The sequence below is a fragment of the Pholcus phalangioides genome, unplaced genomic scaffold, assembly GCF_987345545.1.
Source record: "Pholcus phalangioides strain wild (caught in Gottingen) unplaced genomic scaffold, Ppha-v1.0 ptg000020l_1, whole genome shotgun sequence".
Taxonomy (NCBI): domain Eukaryota; kingdom Metazoa; phylum Arthropoda; class Arachnida; order Araneae; family Pholcidae; genus Pholcus; species Pholcus phalangioides.
This window is the reverse complement of record NW_028301613.1, coordinates 8,556,449-8,575,317: the sequence shown is the minus strand read 5'-3', so window position 1 is coordinate 8,575,317 and position 18,869 is coordinate 8,556,449. Positions and strand designations below refer to the sequence as shown.

The following is an 18,869-nucleotide window of genomic DNA, read 5'->3' as shown; positions in this document are numbered from 1 at the left end:
ATTGAAATTAGTATTGTGCCAACCAAGGGAATAATAGATGTCAAGTTATCCAGATAGTTGAGTTATCGAGATTCCACTGTACCTATACGAAACTAATTCTCTTAGACAAATAGGTACCATTCTAGGGTTAAGTATAAATTTATAATAAATCAATAATAAATTAAGCATTCGATTTTTTGTGACATTGGACTTTAATTTTGGAAACTTAAATTTTAACACCCCTCTCCCCAAAAATGTTTTTCTTTCCTTCCTACCACTGTCTAACTTCTATTTGACTGTCACCTCCGTCGGCATCCATTATTTTATGGAACATTCAATGGCTGTCTTAGAGAAGTTTCACATTGTATTTTTAAACTATAAATAACTTTTATCGAGATGTTTTTTGCACATAAATAGGAATCATTTTTTTTGTTTTCAGGTAGCAGAAAAGGTCAAAATTTTGATAACGTTGGATTAGCAGAATTTTCAAACAAAAGCATGAAAGGAATGGAGTATTATGAAAAATCGTCATATTACTCATCACCCACAAGGAAATCGTTACCAGTGTCTTCGAATTCACATAGAGGTTAGCCAATCATTTTCATACTTTTTGAAGATACTCTTTATACTCTTATATAAATTATTTCCAATTGAAGAACACTCGCAATATCTGGGTAGCCAGAATGGGCTAAAAAATTGTGGATTATTCAGTGGTTTAATATTCAGCTGTATGTTTGGCATCAAGACAAAATGGCATTCCTATACTTTTATTCGAAAGTATGTATTCACTTTTCCATCAGAAAAGTCTCATCACGCTACAGCAGACCCACAAAATAACACATTATGCACAATTACTGTGCTGCTAATTTTTGCCAGTTTTTGTAATACAAGGCAGCACTTATCATGTGCAACATCAGGCACAAAATTATCCTGCGAAGCTTCTTTTTTTGAGTATAACGTCATAATTCATGTCATTGAAAGCATATTATCTCATTAAAGTAGATGGAAGTTGTTGATTGTCAGGAAAGGAAAAGCAAAATTAGTGTTTAGGAAAAGCACTGCTTGTGTGAAAAAATGAGACAGATTGCAATGGTATGAACGTAGAAAATATCTTATCCCTTTTAAACCTGAGCATTCATTTTTTTTTTTAAATTTTCAAAATGTTTTTGCATTTTTGATACTCAAAAAATGCATTAAAAACATAATAAATGTCATTTATTTTTTCAATTTTTTTCTCAAATTTTCATTTTTTTTTGAAGAAATCACTTCACTTTGTTCAAATTTTTTTTAGCCAAGATGATGCAGAGTATATTCATCTTCACTTACAATTTTTTCCAGAATTTTATTGCTAAATTTTATGTAATAATTCACACTTTTCTTGGAGGTACTTTCTCCTGGAAGCCATCTTAAAGACCCCATGAAAGTGCTAATAATGAAGTAAATCAACTTCAAGTGCTGCCCCTCTGATGAAAGCCCCCAAAGTTCATATTCATCATATTTCTAACTCAAAATATTTACACCATCCTTTAAGTCGGGCTGAACTGTTTGAGGTCAGAAAAGAAAAATTCTACAGCAAGAAAAAGCAACCCACACATTTGTGTTTTCACCACTTTGACTTTAATTCTGCTAAAATCATCCAAAAAGGTTCTTCGCCCGTGGATTTAGATTTCCTCTTGAAGCAGTTCACATTCATAAAAATTCTTCTTTGGTTAACAATTTCTCCAGCACTCCATGTTTCTCAAACATTTGGGCCTAATTCTTTTAATTGCCCCTTCCTTTCACTCCATCATCACCACCATAATGCGTCAGTTTTCATTCTATCATGTTTTTGTTCAGGCGAGTAGTTTGCACTGAAACCATTACTTTTCCTCTGGAGAAAGGGCTATACAGTCAAACCTCATTACTATGTCACCCGGGTAATGCATCACTCCGCTTACTGGGCAGCTATTTGGAAATCTCAGTTGTCCTCTATGGGGTTCTGTCGTTATTAAACTCCTGATAGCACATCACTCCACTCACTTAAGGAGTCACTTTTTGTGAAAGCATTTTTTCGAAAATTACCATTCAAATCAGAAACTCTTTGTACAAAATGCACAAGTTCAACATTCATTCCTATCACGTCAAAAATCTACCTAGCATTTGAAGCAGTAGCCGCAGAAGCTGTCATTCCTCCCTCCCCCCCCCCCCTCCACCTCTCTCACTACAGGCTTCTTGACAGATTTGTTCAGCATTGGGATAATTCTGATTTGAGAATGGTTCAGCTGGAAATTTTTTTCTTGGCAAGTTTCAGTTCTTTGTCAGCTTTTGCTGAAAAGGTGTACTTGGCAGAAATCTGAAGTTTTTTGTTTTTTTAGAGAGGTTGGTGGGCATTTGAACAAATCTTAGATGGACGATCATTGAGCATCTCTAAGACTGTGTTCATCCTACTGTTCTCCAAATTAAAAAAAAAGTTTGTTCACCTTTAAAGACAAAGCAGCGTTACAGTGGAGGAACATGAAAATCAACCTATCAAGAAAATTTTTATTGTGACTGGAAAGCACAGCAGACAGGGACTTCAATTTTTATCCTCCTTAGAGAAAAGGATCGTCTCTTCAACTTCCACAAACAAAACTTGCCTGTTTTTTCAGTGAAAAATAAACTTTTTTTTTCAAACACATAAAGAATATTTTATTATCATTTATGGTGTTCGAAAAGAATTAAACTGCTATACAAGATGACTACTTTGGATTCCATAAACATGCAGAAAAATTTGTGAATTTTTAAAAGTTGAAAAGTATAATATTTTGTGTTGTTCAAATGCGTAATTATGTAGCAAATATACATTAATTGATTAAAAAAAACTCGAGTAATCAATTTTCTTGACTGTACCCGCTTGAATAACTAAATTTTGTGTTTTTCCGCATGAATGCATCAACAGGGAGACAGGAATCTACGCGTCCATGGCTTACTCCATTTAACGAGTCACTCTGCTTACAAGGTCATATTTTTGGTCTCCCAAGAGTGACTTATTAAAGACGTTTGACTGCATTAATCTTAGTCTTAAAAATTTTTTGTTGTTTTGAGCTTCAACTTTGAACTTTTATTTATATCATCAGTTGTGGGAAGTCCAAACTGAAGCTGGCTACTCAGCAAATTTTGTCTTTTCCTCACCAAATTAGTGTAGTGCAATGGGGAAAATTTATTTTATGCATCATTTTTTTTTGGAGGGAAGAACATAGGCTATTAATTCTCTGGGAACATCTTTTCCCTAATAAAAATTGGGATTTTTTTCAATGAACAAAATTTGAGAGGATTCTTTTTTTGGAAAAATTTGAAAGTTTTTTTGGAAATTCCGGGAATGGAGACTTGGCGGCTATGCGATATTTTCATAGCAGTTGAACTGTATTTAAAATTTTAATCTTCACAACTCATCGCAGTTACATAATTACGATTACTCTTGATCAGTAGATGGTGCTAGTTATCCAGGTACCATTTGGACAGCTGGATTCAATGCTTAAAAACCAACCGAACAGCACAACAGACAGAAAAGTAGTCTCTCAGGTTGAAATCCAAAGTGTAAGGTTTTTTATTGGTGAAATTAGTTATGTTCTGTCTCTGTCAGCTGTAAAGAAACATCATTTTGTGATGGCTCCATGCATCTCAACAATTTCGCGATGAATTCCAGCTGCTGTTGAATGCTCCGCCCATAAAAGTCTTATCACACTTAGGATTTTCAACCTACACAAGATGCATTGTAATGTTCAAACCTATTCACTAATAATATGCAATATGTTGTATTTTCCAGGATTACCAGGTGACCAATCACCATCGCTTACAATCAGAAAATGTTCCGGTTGGTCATGAGACAAGTGTAAAATTTGTATGTAACAGCGGGTGAAGAAGAAGAAAAAAAACTATATTTTTACAAGAATTGCTCTCCAGAGAAGGAAAAGCTACGAAATGTCATGAAACATCAGATTTTATTGGACCGATTCCTTCTTTTTCAACAGCACTTTTTCTGCTCATTTTGATGTGTTTATCATACTACGTATAAGCCATGCATGAAGAAAATATGATAACATGTTATAGAAAGAGCTTTGAATACGTATAGCCATTTTTTTCTTTCTTATTATTAAAAGACAACTTGAAAAAGTATTTGTTTGACAACTTTTGACTTGTGCACGTTTCTATAGCATTGAATCATACCGTTATTTATTCCTCTTTTATCATATTATTTTCAATCACCAGTGTTTTATTGCCATTTTGACATCTTGAATTTCAACTGCCCTGGTTGTTTTTGAAACAAAAGAATCCGTGATAATTATAATTAAATTGCAATTATTATAGGAAATTTTCCTGTTTGAAAGCAATTCATGTGGCTGAACTGGTTAGAGGGTTTTCTGGAAACAATACTGTTGTTAATGTAATTTTCCTCTGTGATAAAAGCTCTGGAACATTCATCAGTTGAAATTCATTCATAGATTCTTGCAGTCGAATGGTTAGTATGCCAACTTCCGGTAGGTTGGTCTGGAGGGGTAAAGCCCCCCCCCCCACATTTGTCACATCATGTATTATTTATGTGCACACATGACTGCATAAGTGGATGTAGGTTCTTTGAGTGCTAGGAGATTACTGAAGGTGTATAAGCCTACATTGAATGGAGGTGATAGTCTGCCTTCAACCCTCCTTGTATATACCTATGCCAGACTAGGCTGGTATAATTCTGTACATTTTTGAAGTGCAACGTCTGTAGCCAGGAGAGTGAATTTTTGTGAGGTAAAAAGGAAATTCATCACGAAAAGTGAAACTCTTTCTTTTTCCCCTCAAAACTCGTTCCATAGAATAACTGATTGTGTGATGGAGTTACGAGAAGCAGATGGGTTATGGTGCGGGAGGGGGGGGTGTTGGTTTGGACAGTTTGTGTTGGAGGACAAAGACAGTTTATTACCTTTCCCTACCCCCCCCCCCAGTACCACTGGCCACACGAGAGTATATTTCACATGTGAATGCAAGCTTTGTGATGTCACAGTGCCAGCTCCTAATTGGCTTCACTGTCATTATGCAGAATACATCCAGGGCATTTCACTTTTTTCTTTCTCTTCTTACTCTTAACTTCTGTACTAAAGCCCCTGCCGCCGCCCCCCCCCCCGATTTAGAGAAAACCCTGATTATCGCCAGAAATTTTTAGTGAACAAATCTGCTGTACACTGGATTTATAGCGAGTTCAATTATGGTTTCACATGAAGCCAAACTCGTTAGAATTCTATGGGGTGGATGGTGTCTTCGGGTCTGGGCCGCAACTAAGGGGGGGCAGGCGGGTCTCGTGCCCTGGGCACTGGACCAGAAGGGGTGCAAATTTTATTCTCAAACCTCTCCTTCAACATTACAAGGGGGCGCCAAAATGTGCACTTGCCCCGGGTGACCAAGCATCTAGTTGCGGCCCTGCTTGGGGTTTAAGGGATCAATTAGATAAAGCGAGTCAAGTTTATGAGGGGAAGGTTTAAGAAAGATAAGGAAGGGGTCAACAAGATCAATCTTAAGACAGATATGGAGGATTGCTGAGTGATACAGCTGATTGAGGAGATATTGATGTTTCAGGAAAAGAAAATTCATCTCTGTCCTCACTCGGACTTGATCCCCGGTCTCTCGTTTGCCGGATGATTGCTCTACCACCTAAGCTATAAAGACAGATAGAATTCCCCCCCCCCCCTGGAGCGTATGTATATGCTGAATGGCTCGGTGCAATGGGGGTCAATAATGGTGCGGTATATGACGGAAGACGTCACTTTCTCTTGTTAATGTGACAGATATGGAAAACTGGCGGAGTGAGGAGATATCTCTTCACTCAGCCAGTTTTCCATATCTGTCATGTTAACAAGGGAGAGTAACGTCTTTTGTCATAAGATCAATCTTATTTATAATTTCTAAATTCAATTTTAAATAATTAAAATTAAGTTTAATTGAGGTTAATCTAGTCATGTCAAACCTTGATGTTTCACTTCTATCGCTTGATATTCTCATGTTGATTTTTTTTTTTAATTTATTTATCTTTTGCCAGTCCACAAATTATTTTTTCTCTTTTTTGTGGGTTTGAAAATTACTTCTCCAATGTTTCTTTTATTTTCTTGCCGGTCTGTAAATTATTTGTATTTATTTTTGCTGGTCTGCAAATTATTTGTATTTATTTTTGCCGGTCTGCAAATTATTTATATTCAATTTTGTCGGTCTGTAAATTATTTATATTCAATTTTGCCGGTCTGCAAATTATTTATATTTATTTTTGCCGGTCTGCAAATTATTTATATTTGATTCTGTCGGTCTGCAAATTATTTGTATTTATTTTTGCTGGTCTGCAAATTATTTATATTCAATTTTGCCGGTCTGCAAATTATTTATATTCAATTTTGCCGGTCTGCAAATTATTTATATTTATTTTTGCCGGTCTGTAAATTATTTATATTTATTTTTGCCGGTCTGCAAATTATTTATATTCGATTCTGCCGGTCTGCAAATTATTTGTATTTATTTTTGCTGGTCTGCAAATTATTTATATTCAATTTTGCCGGTCTGCAAATTATTTATATTCAATTTTGCCGGTCTGCAAATTATTTATATTTATTTTGCCGGTCTGCAAATTATTTATACTCGATTCTGCCGGTCTGCAAATTATTTATATTCAATTCTGCCGGTCTGCAAATTATTTATATACAATTTTGCCTGTCTGCAAATTATTTATATTTGCTTTTTACTTTTTAATTATAATAAATTATTTCCCTCATTTTTGCTTGTTCGCAAAGTTCCTCCTATTTAAAATTAGAAGGATTGGAACACTAACCACCGGTGACTGAATGGCCATTATGTGACAAAAATCTCATTCTTTTTTCTTTTCAAATCGTGGAATATTGGTATGTGAGCTGCAGTTTAATAATATATGTGGTATAGCCTCGATTTACTAAGCTTAAATTAACTACAACACCATACAATAAATTTTCTGATTTTCTAAGGAGTTGATCATGCCAGGAAGTTTTTTACGAGTATCATGGGTAGAGTAAAATGTGTTTTTTGTGTTCCAGAAGTGCTGCCATCTCTAATCAGCAGAATTATTTTGTCAACATTTTTGGGGATCATTCTGAGGTCATCCCAAACCCATTACCCTGATAAATTGAGGGTCTACTTTTACTGAAATATCTCCGTATTTGCTCATCAATTGAAATATTTATGAGGATATGTCAACATGTTGGAAGCACAAAACCAAGAAAAAACAACAAAATTATATTTTTAAGCACCTTATTAGCATAAACAATACCTTAACATCATAATAACCAATGGTTCCTATAATAAGTCCATGTCGGTGTTATGATAGCTGAAAAATTCTAATCATCAGTGAACAGAATTCAACATTTTACTAACCACAATTGGATCGACCGACAGATAAAAAATATTACCAAACCTGTCTGAAAGTGAAACAAATGAATTAATTGGATTCTTGAAACATATCCATGTACATGTTTTTTCTGTTCTTCGTCATTCTTATCGTGTTTAGAGTTGTAAAAAAATGAATTGTACATAATAATCATGAATCAATAAAGAATGTTTTGATGAAAAAATATAATGTGTCGTCGTATAATTTCTCTCACCCTGCAGTGATTCAATAAATGGGAACCTGTATAAGAAAAAGTGTCAGCAATGATATACAATGTATTGACATTATATCGGCATCAAAAGAGGTGAATATTCTAGAACTGTGTTTTTCAACCTTTCTGAACCCAAAGACCAGTAGAATGTCTGAAATAATCCAGTGGACCACTTGCGTCCTGTATTACGGGACATTCTTTTAATTTTGGTTTTTTCCAATTTTTTTATGCAATAAGTATTGGATTTGCAATATTTAGGCCTACTGAGGTCATAGCGTTTTCATAATATATAAATTATATTATGGTAATCATGACAATAAATATTCATCTCTCATATTTTTCAGATTCAAAGTGTTTTCGAAATTTTTGAGCAATTTTAATAATTTGATTGCGCCTTCTTACTTCTGGCAATGTTTTTAACAATTGGCGATGTCCCGTATTTTACCCACTGAAAATAAGGAAAGCTCAGTTTCCTCTATAGCTCAGCAATTTTTACCCAGCTTTACATATTTTTCTTAATGAAATATGGTCATCTGATCATTTGAATATTTTTTTTTCCAGTGAAATACATTTTTTTCCTTCGATTTGTAGCAGTCCATTGCCCCTTCCCCCACCCTTCAGCAATTTCGGCAGTCCTCAGCAAATTGCACTTAAAGCAGTAAATCACATTTTTTTTTGACTAAATTTAGTGATACACCCTGTGCTTATCGCAATTCCTGACACGATGATGTACAGTATGTTGAACTCAAGTATGAAGGTGTAATTTTTATTTGAGCTCATAAATATATTACCAAAATCAATCGCAAAAAGGTTGAATAATTTTTCATTCAGTTATAAAGTTTTATTGGAATTAATTTTACCAAGTCTGCTTTCGGACCATCGCTTACATCATCTCGTCACGGACTACAGATTGAGAATTACTGTTCTAGAATAGTCTATGCTCTCTTTAAAGTTCCCGGTGGTTCATTAAAGGTTTTTCTATAGTGAAGATTTTTGAAACCTTTAAATGACTTTTGAAACCATTTATTTCTATTTATTTATCTTTTGCCAGTCCATAAAAATTATTTCTCATTTATTTATTTTCTCACCAGTCTGCAAATTATTTCTATTTAATTATTCCTACCTGGTCCACAAATTATTTTGGCTTTTTTGCAGGTCTGCAAACATAGGCAGAGATAGACCTGGAAGTCTGGGGGGGGGGGGGGGGGGCACGATGACAATTCATATATACATTAGATCAGTCGACTCCACCTTTGACCCCCCCCCCCCCCACATCTCCGCTCATGTCTGCAAATTACTTCCCCAATTTTTTTTCCCGTTTTTGTGAGTCTGCAAATTAAAAAAATCTGTTTTATGATTCAAATGAAGCAGTTCTAATATCATACATACAATTAACAAGAATATTTTACGAACAACTATGATATTACAGTACATAAAATTTACAGGTTGTTTTTTGCCAACAAGTCCAATTTTTTTTTTCTGGTCTGAAAAGTATTTGAGTCTGCAAATTATTTCTTCTATTTATTCATTTGTGTTTGCAAAGTTTCTCGTATTTATGATTGGAAGTTGGTATGCTAACCACAAGTGGCCGAATGACCGTTATGTAGAAGAAAATCTCATTGGCTGTTTTTGCCTCTTCAAATCATCATCGGATAGTGGTATGCGAGCTGCAGTTTAATAACATACAGGGTGTCCTGTAAGTGCCGATGTGGCCTTTATCTCGTCAATCATCTGTCGTACAGGTATAGTTTCAGTTTGAAAAATGCTTTCAAAAATTACCCTGTACCAGTTTTGAGAGCTAAAATAGTGTGTAACAAAATAAAAAAAATCTAAATTTTTTTATACGGTCCCTTGTCCTCTAGCTTCTAATTAGAAAGTTGTTGCCCTGTGTCTCTTCTGAGGCCAACATAAAAATCCCATGTGTCTAAGAGCAATATTTGCTAAACTATTTAAATTCAAAAATCGGAGAAAAGTTATGAAAGAACAGCAAAACTAACAAACGCTCCTTTTCCAACTTTTCTCCGGTTTGTGAATTTGAATATCTCTGCTACACTTAAAAACTTTTTTGTTGCCCTCGGGAGAGACAGGGCAACAACTTTCTGATTGAAAGTCAGAGGACAGTATAAAAATTTAGATTTTTTATTTTGTTACACACTGTGTTTTCATTCTCAAAACTGGTGCAGGGTAATTTTGGAAAGCCTTTCGAGCATTTTTTAAACTGAAACAATACCTCTACGATGGACAGTTCATGAGATAAAGGCTGCATTAGCACACTTACAGGACATCCTATATATGTATAGCCTTGATTTGCCAAGTTTACCAAATCGACTATAACACCATACAACATGCCTGTAATTAGGCTAGGGCAACCGGGGCACTGTCCCAGAGCCAAAAATAGGAGACCCCCCCCCCCCCCAACACAAAAAAATTTACTTATTTTGCATAACTCTTTCCCCCTGAAAGCAAAAGGGCAAAGAAAAGTATGCTCTCCTGGGCCCAGAGAAGAAATGCTACGGCCCTGCCAAGGGAAGGAGGCTTTGCGGGCTATAGCAGAGGGGCGGGCAGCAAATTTGAGGAAGGTTTAGCCAAGAAAATTAGAAGGGCAGTGAAATTTGTGTATCCCTCAATACATTCACCACAGCCCAGACAGCTAGGGGCTAGGTTCAGTGAATGACTAAGAAAGTGGCCTAGAGTTTGCAAGCACATGAGTGAACAAAAGAGTTAGAGAGCGAGCAAGCATGTGAAAGACCAAAAGGAATGACCTACAGAGTGAGTGACCTACAGCAATGGTTCTCAACCTTGGGAAGCCCACAGCCCGGTCATACACATGTCAAAAGGAAAAATGAGACAGTGAATCGCTCACGGCCCAATATGACTAATGGTCCCAGTACCGAACCTTGGCCCGGAATTTTAGAAACACTGACACAGAGCGTATGCAAGCTTGTGAATGACCAAAACAGTCCCGGCCTAGAGTGCATACTAACATGCAAGACAGCTGAAAGAATGACCTAGGATGCATGCAAACATCTGAATGACCAAAAAGTGATCTAGAACAGTGTTTCTCAACAGTCGGGCCCTGACATCGGTCAAACCGGGCCGTGAGTGGTTCACCATCTCATTTCCCTTTAGTAGTGTGTATGACCAGGCCTTCCACTCGTAAAAAAAGAAAATCAACCAGGCCATAGGCTTCCAAAGATTGAGAAACACTGATCTAGAACATGTGCAAGCTAGTGAATAGCCAAAACATAGAGTGCATGCAAGCATGTAAATGGCCAAAAGAAATCCCCCCACACAGAGCAAGGGATTTGATCAGTGAGTGACCTAGAGCATGTGAATGACCTAGAGCTTGAGTGAAGGTATAAATTATCAAAAAAGTGACCTAGCAAGGAACCATGTTAGTGAGCAATCAATGACCTAGAACGTGTGCAAGCACAAGCAACCAAAATAATGTACACGCTTGTAAATGACAAAAAGTGTGACTCAGAAATACAAACGCACTTACAGGTCTGGGGGCGAGGTATAGTAAAGAATGGTAAATTCAAGGAAATAGTAGTCAAGAAAATTAGGCTAGAATGGGGAGAAGGGTAGAAAATTGTGTAGCTTGCCCTTCCACATTCAATAGCATTTGACAACACGAATCAACATCCAAAAGTCCACCTGCGATGAATTTTAAAACAAGATTTTATTTAATTTGAATATTATCTTCTACAACATCAACACAATCCAGAGATATACATACATATAATGTAACCAAGAAAAATCTAAGCACAGAAAAAACCAAATGCAATGATATCGATAAGACATATCAGAACAGAGAACGACTATCATCATCAATGACTTATTCTACACAGAACAACATCGCTATTACAATGTGCACCGGTCTCTCAAAGGGCACACACATGATAATACTCAAGGATCCGGACAGAGGGAAGAAGGAAAAATATGGGAACGGAAATATGCTACACATTGTTCAAGTAAATATCAGTGTAAAATTCACATAATAAGCGACAAGAATGCTTTGGTCGAATAAGCGATATAACGCATCTCAATAAATTCTCACAGCAGCTCCAAGATTTTGACATGAAAAGAAAGATACATCAACGACAAAACATATTTTGCAACTCCATTTAAGGATATACAAGCAGCAGCAACAGCTAATCAATCACGTTTTGCAATATATATTATACACATTTATGCACACATATACATTTTTCACGAATAAGTAACGAACAAGCATGAATACAAGATATAACCAAAAATGAACTTACCGTCTTCCTATCACCGTAAAACCTAAAAAAAGTTGGTTATCAAAGCGATTCCTATAGGTATACAGCACACTTCCGCCAACACTTCTACACAATGAAAATTGGGGATGTGGGGGGGGGATGTCCATGGGCCTCTACCGCAGGTCAAAGGATACCCCACAAAAGTGACAGAAGACATTATAATCTATTGGCACAATGCTGCAAAGACAAACCTGCACCATCCACCTTACTCCGCAGGCAACCTTGCGCCAACAAATTGTCACATTTCTTCGATTACCTAGACAGCAACTATCATGGAAAAAATCTTTCACAAATTCTCTCGAGCTGGGATCCATAGAAGTCTTCTTTACCATCAGGAAGGGGGTGTGAGGAGGCACGTTGGCAAAATGTGTCAGGATGTGAAAATTAAATTTAAAAAATTAGGACAACGGCCAAAAACGTGCTTACAATCTAATCCCCGATTTTTCCCGATAGATAAAAGGAAATTTTTTGGTGCTGGCCGAATGTTAACATCAAATTTTAAACATTATTTTCCTAGATAGAAAAACAAAATTAGGTGCCAATTAAATGTTTTTAGGACAACTATTTTTTTCCAGCCAAATGTTTCGGGATTTTTCAACAAAAGATTTAGGTGCCAGATACGTTAGGATTTAATTTTGTTCCTGCCAACTACTAGGATCATTTTTTTCTCTCAAGAAAAAAAAAATTAGGCACTGACCAAATGTTTTTAGGATCTAATTATTTTTTTCCGCCAACAGAAAAAATTCAGGTGCCAACCAAGGTTTTAGGTTCCAATTTTTTTCCGCTACACACGTTTCAAGATCTGATACTTTTTGATCAAGAGAAAAATAAAAGTGTAGATGCAAAATCACTTTAGGATTTAAATTCCTGGCAAATGATTTGGCGGGATAGGATCTCATTTTTTTTTCTGAGAGAAAAAAAAACTAGGCGCCACACACGTTTTTGAGACCTAATTATTTTTTTACTTCCAAATGTTTCAGGATGGGTAAATTCCAATACATAGTATATATACCTTTTCGTCGCCGAGTTTTGTGCTATGCCAAAACAGCCATGTCATGTATCCGCTCTGGCACATTTATAACGAAATTAGATGTTCTTATCATTCTGCCAGCAACCCTAGCAAATAGCGCTGAATCAGGTTTGGCGATAAAAAAGTCACCAAGCAACAGTATACCATGTATTGGGTGGGACCTCAGCATCTAGAATCTGAACAAAATTAACCTCAGCATCTAGAAAAAAAATTAAGGTGAAAACCAAATGTCACAGGATTCGATCATTTCCCCCCAAAACAAAAAATTTATGCATCAACTGAATTTTTTTTTAAGAAAAATCTTTCCTTTCCCCCAATCCTAAACTTTCTTTCTCTCATCTGTGACTTGACAAACCCATTTCTTTCCATTAATCAACATGGTGACATTTTTCCCCCTTACAAATTTTGTTCCAATATGCACTTAAATAGAAAACAATTTGGTATCAAGTACAGGGTTCCCCGCCTATTCTGCATGGTCATTAACCCAACCAAAACTCAAAATATCTCTAACTTACCCCCAATCAAAACTCAGGTTTCCCCGACCATAACTATGAAATTTCCAGACTTTCTCCGAACATTTTTTAAAATTTCCCTTACCAAAAAACTAAAAAATTCTTGGCTTTTCCTGAATGACACTGAAATTCCCCAAACTTTCCCTGAACGAGAGACTCAAATTTCCGTGACCAAAACTAAAAAATTCCCAAATTTTCCAGAACAAAAACAAATTTCCCTGACAAGAAACCAAAAAATTCCAGACTTTCCCTAACCAAAGTCTTTATCTATTGACTTTACCTGAACAAAGCTCATTTCCTGCTTTTCCTGACAAAAACCAGTTTTGATCAGGGGGGGGGGGGGGGGATTCACTTTATTTTTTCCCTTCACAGAAATTTTCCCTGACTTCTGCCAAATATCCCCAATACTTTTTATATTTCCCCAACTTCGTAGTCGCTGGGAAAAACTGAGTAACATTTTTTTTTAAATTGCTATGGCGTTCCTTGTAGGAGACATCTGCTTTATATCAGTTCGCTCTCAATGGTAACAAACACGGCAAGAACTTTTTTGGTTACTTGATACAAATACGGCTTTCTCAATTAAAAGTATACACATACATTTATAAAAGAAAAAAGATGTACAACGTAATAAAAAAAGAGAAAGTTCACAATTTACAGCGAAAACAAAAAATGGAAAGAAATAAGTTCTTGCAAGGTAACGAACAATACCTTCAAATCATAGATTGTTAACACACACACAAGCTCGTCTTAGTCCAGGGAAATCACGTCCGGGGTGGAACTTGCCGATTTGCTCTTGTCGTCATCAGCAGGCTTTTCATCCCCCTGAGAAGCCTTCAAAAGAGAAAACAGCTCCAGCTCGTCGCTGTTGAACAGCTGCGGGTTGGGCAAGCCAGAGTGCGAAGATGAAGCCAAGGGGGGAGGAGTTGGAGTTGGGACCAGCGCAGATGCCTGAGGAGGTGGCGACGGAGTCGATACAGTGTAGTACGGTGGGTTCATGTATGGCATCCCGTAATTGCAGATTGAGGCGTATCCCATGTCATGTGGCGTTGGTGGCTCAATATCCGGTATGATCGTGGGTGCAGGTGGCATCAGGGTGTGCGGCAGCGGGTAAGCTACCGATCCGGACGAGGTGCTAGCGCCCTCGTTGATGCCCATCCCAGATGATGTGCCAGGGATGCTCTCGTACGAAGGTAAGATCGATCCAGGTGACTGCGACGGGAAAGAAATGTATGGCGAGGTGCCACTCTGCATCTTGGCTGTGAACATCATGGCAGAACCCATGTCGTTGGCCACAGATGGCTTCAGCATTTTTGCCGCCTTTGGGCTGTAGGGAGTTGCAGGCCTTGACCAATCGTCGTCTTCTGTGTCGCTGTCGATGGTGAGATCTACGACCTCAGCTTCAGCACGTTTCTTCTGTGGCTTGCTCTCTGCCTCCTTGAAGCTGCTATCAACATCGTGGGCTTCTGTCTCCTCTATGATCGGGGTCCAGGTCCCGTCCTCATGGAACTGCACCTCTGTGCATCGAGACGGAGCCTTGGCGGATATCTCAGAGAACAGTCCGTCGATGACCAAAGAGCTAAACGTAGCTGGTTTGTCACAGACGGGGCATATCCACCTTGGCTTCTTCTCATTCATCTTAAGGAAGAGGCTCGCATCAAAACACTGAAGATGGTTGCATGTAACAGGACGACATGGTATCTGCATCTTCATCTTTCCAATCGGACACATCAGCGAGCCCCTCAGACTGGTTGTGGTGATCTCTGAATCGAAGCTTTGTTCCAGTTTTTCCTTGATCATACCCCTGGTGTGATCTGGGTTCCGCATCCCCTTGGACCGCAATCTCGACAACAAGATCGCAGAATCCAGGTGACGGACCAGGAAAATGGCGCAGACATAAGCTCTGTTGTGAAAATCCGACGCCCAGGAGACGCTCAGATTGTTCGAAGTAGTAGCCGACATCCTGCACAGATGAGTTATGTTGACTGGCCTACCAGGACGCTTTGGCTCGACTCCAGGCCGGTTGGTTGGGACTGGGTTCGGCAAGCTACAGGTTCGGCCATTGACCTTGGCACAGATGCTCGGCGGGAAGTTGTCATCCTGCTCGCAGCTGCTCTCCAGGACACAGAAGCGAAGCTGTATCTGGACTGTGTGTTCGACACTGCTGTTAGTGACGGAGCTGTAGACCCTAGAGGTCATGATATCCTGAACCTGCTGCGGGGAGAGGTGAAACTGGAAGTGACTCTCCTGGTACCCACTGTTGCTCGACGGGCTCAGGCTTGATGGCTGGAGCAGAACGTAGAGGACGTCGAAGAACGGCAGATCCCTGAACTCAATATCCGGGTGGTATGGGTACAGAGCCCTGCTCGTGCCCACAGGCCCCGGCTCAATCATCGGGGCTGTAAATTTCTGATGATGATGTGTGGAATAGGTCGTCGAGGAACCAGCGTAATTGACTCCTCCAGAGCTTCCGGGGAGGCTGTTGCTGCTGCTAGCACCGCGTCCACCCATGGAACTACTACTTCCACCCTGTTCAACTACGGCGCCCTGTTCTTGAAGGGCGGTACTTTGGCGGGTGCGTGACGGCGGGCCCTCCGATTGCGAAGAGGTGGAGGACATCCCGACGCTGTTGAAGCGCTTGCTGTGGAGTTCGAGGATCTTTCTTTTCATGTACTCCGAGCCCGGTTTCAGTAGGTCCAGGGCCCGGGCCTGAAGCTCTTTCTTCTTGCCGTTCTTGTTGCGGCCCGCGAACTGTATCAGTTCTTGTAGCTCGGACACTCGGAAAGCGTAAATCATGCTCTTCAACTCCTGTGTACTGGCCATCGTTGGTCAATAGATGAGGGGACGAAAATCTTCCGAAAAAGATCTAAAAAGTTCTTTTCTTAACCAGTCACAACGCGATTTCACAACATCACATATGCTCTAAAAAACAACGGCTGGCAATAACAACAGAATGGCGCATCTGCGTAAGAATCCAACAGCGAATGAAACGATGCCCTGGCACAGCTGAGTGGGAGTCAGTTCATTCACGAACGATCTGAACTCCAGATCCGGCTCTCTTATTTCACATAATTTTCATTATTACCAACTCTAAGAATACATTTATTGCATAAAATTAAACATAAATTATTAACTTTTTAAAGCTTAAAGTTAATACTTTTGAAAAAAAACATTCTTTGCTTCACAACTTAAAAAAAATAGATAACCCAACACACAAGAACAGGTAATTTTGCGATCCGTTTCTTCGGATGTGTCTCATCGTTTGGAGTCATACTTCTAATAGATAGCGCTGCTGATAGAGAGAGAGTCGAAACAAGAAGCTCGTGTGATTCGTCAGTTAGACTATTCTGGCGAATAATGTCACTGCTTATAAAAAAACCGTTTCGATTTCTTTTTCACATTTTAAAACTTGAAATTTTTGACATTTTTTCCTGGATAATATAAAATAATTGTCATTAAAATTAACGTTGACTTTTTTAATAATAATTTTTATTTGTGGTGAATTTTTTTTTGAAATTACTGACGAAAAAATCTTTGCCTCTCATTTTTTAGGTACTTGTTGATTCTTCATCGTGCGTAATATTTGTTTTACAGCATCGCAATGGCGATGGCCTTGCTCCGATCCGATTCGATTCCAGTTAAAAAAAAAAGCTCCTGCAAAAACAAGTTCAAGAAAAATGATAACATGTTCGTGGACAATGAATGAGGGGTGGATTGTCTTGGATGCACTGCACTTAGTTGACAATGCAATAATAGTTTCATGTATAAGGGGGTGTGAGAATTTCACTTCGGCACTCTCCCACCAGTGGTTTTTCCCAGATTTCATATTTCCGACCTTTTTTGGGTGGTAGAATCATCTCATTCAAGGATCTTTATAAAATCCATGAACAGATCCACGTTTGAAAAAATAATAAACCCCCCAAAACCTATTTTTTCCTATCTCCTCCTCAGCTAAATGAAATCATGTACCCCAAATCCCCCTTCCACGGTTCGTTCCACCAACCTTTCCCTTGGGGTGGCTGAGGAAATCGATGTCAGGAACATTAGGAGAGGTTGGTCTCAAAATCACAGAAGCAACCAAGGGAAGGCTGGGGACATCTGGTGAATCGGGCACTGGAGGGCGCCGAGAATCTATTCTTTCGTTCTCTGTTCAGAATAGAGAGGGTGCCAAAACAGGGCGTAGTCTCGTACCGGCAAAAATTCTGAAATACAACGAGAAACAAAAATAATAATAATCGGGGTCTCTATTATATGGGATCTACAGTAGATGATTCCTAATCATGTATGTGCATTTTCGTATTGGCAATATACATTCAAATATGAGAATCAAAGTAACGTGTAATTAATAATCAAATACAGAATGTTTTAAAAAAATCACCCGATTTGAAATGCGTGTATTAAGAAAAATATTGAACAAAACATAGACACTTAATTTTATATTTGACATGAATGTCGCTCTCCACTTGTTAATACAAGATATACGGAAGACTGGATGTTGTGAAGATATTTATTATTTGAGATGTTGATTTTTTAAGGAAGGAAAAAAACTCATCTCTGCCTCTACCGGGAGTCGAACCCGGGTCCCTCGATTGTCACAACATCCAGTCTTCCGTATATCTTGTATTAACAAGTGGAGAGCGACATTCATGTCATATATATAGCCCTCTGGTGGCTCGTCGTCCATGAGCTATTAGCTGATCGGTTTCACCGTCCATTGCACGGTTCCGTTCGGCATATATACGCTCTAGCGAAGGAAAATCTCTATCTCCTCTGTAGCTTAGTGGTCAGAGCACTCGTCCGGCAATCGAGGGACCCGGGTTCGACTCCCGGTAGAGGCAGAGATGAGTTTTTTCCTTCCTTAAAAAATCAACATCTCAAATAATAAATATCTTCACAACATCCAGTCTTCCGTATATCTTGTAATTTTATATTGCATGGCTAATCATGAAGTTTTTTTACAAACCAAGTTAAAGGTGCTCAATTTGTCCATCTTGGGATGCACGGCATGTCTATATATGGAGGTCAAATTCGTCCCAAACTTTTGCGAGCATGTTTGCATCCACTGTTGCTGTTATGCGTGTCTTCAGTTCGGCTAATGTAGCTGGAAGGTGAGACACATAAACGTAGTCTTTTATAACCCCCCCCCCCCTCCCCACACGAAGAAATCGCACACTGTGAGGTCAGGCGATCTTGAACGGAACTCGAGATTTCCCTCACCTATACTATACATTATTCGATCAAAACGGGTAAAAGCTGAATAGTTATGATTTTTTTGAATCGAATGATTCTTTTTGAAACACCCTGTATAATAAAAACGTAGAAATGTGTGCAACATATATAACGTATAAATATGTGAGACTAAAACTATTGATGTCTGGTACGATCTGGTATTTATTAATTTAAAATTTGATTACGTAAAAATATATTCATCGATACATGTTATGTATCAATG

The 18,869-nt window shown here is 38.3% G+C and overlaps 1 protein-coding gene and 1 pseudogene across 3 annotated transcripts in view; one reads left to right on the top strand and one right to left on the bottom strand.

Moving 5' to 3' along the window:
* Positions 1-4,105, top strand: part of LOC149070936 (cell adhesion molecule Dscam1-like) — an 80,570-nt gene extending 76,465 nt beyond the window's left edge. Inside the window, exons 23-24 of one of the 2 annotated variants that reach the window (XM_089248594.1) lie at positions 419-565; positions 3,764-4,105. In XM_089248594.1, the coding sequence (XP_089104720.1) occupies positions 419-565; positions 3,764-3,822 (206 nt within the window). In that variant the 3' untranslated portion in view covers positions 3,823-4,105. The remainder of the gene's footprint in view (positions 1-418; positions 566-3,763) is intronic. The other variant, XM_089248593.1, reaches the window with a different exon arrangement.
* A 7,150-nt stretch (positions 4,106-11,255) lies between these two features.
* Positions 11,256-16,425, bottom strand: LOC149070935 (E3 SUMO-protein ligase PIAS2 pseudogene; annotated as a pseudogene). Its single transcript, XR_016194963.1, has one exon. The product of XR_016194963.1 is annotated as an E3 SUMO-protein ligase PIAS2 pseudogene (transcript).
* Between the last annotated feature and the right edge of the window lie 2,444 nt (positions 16,426-18,869).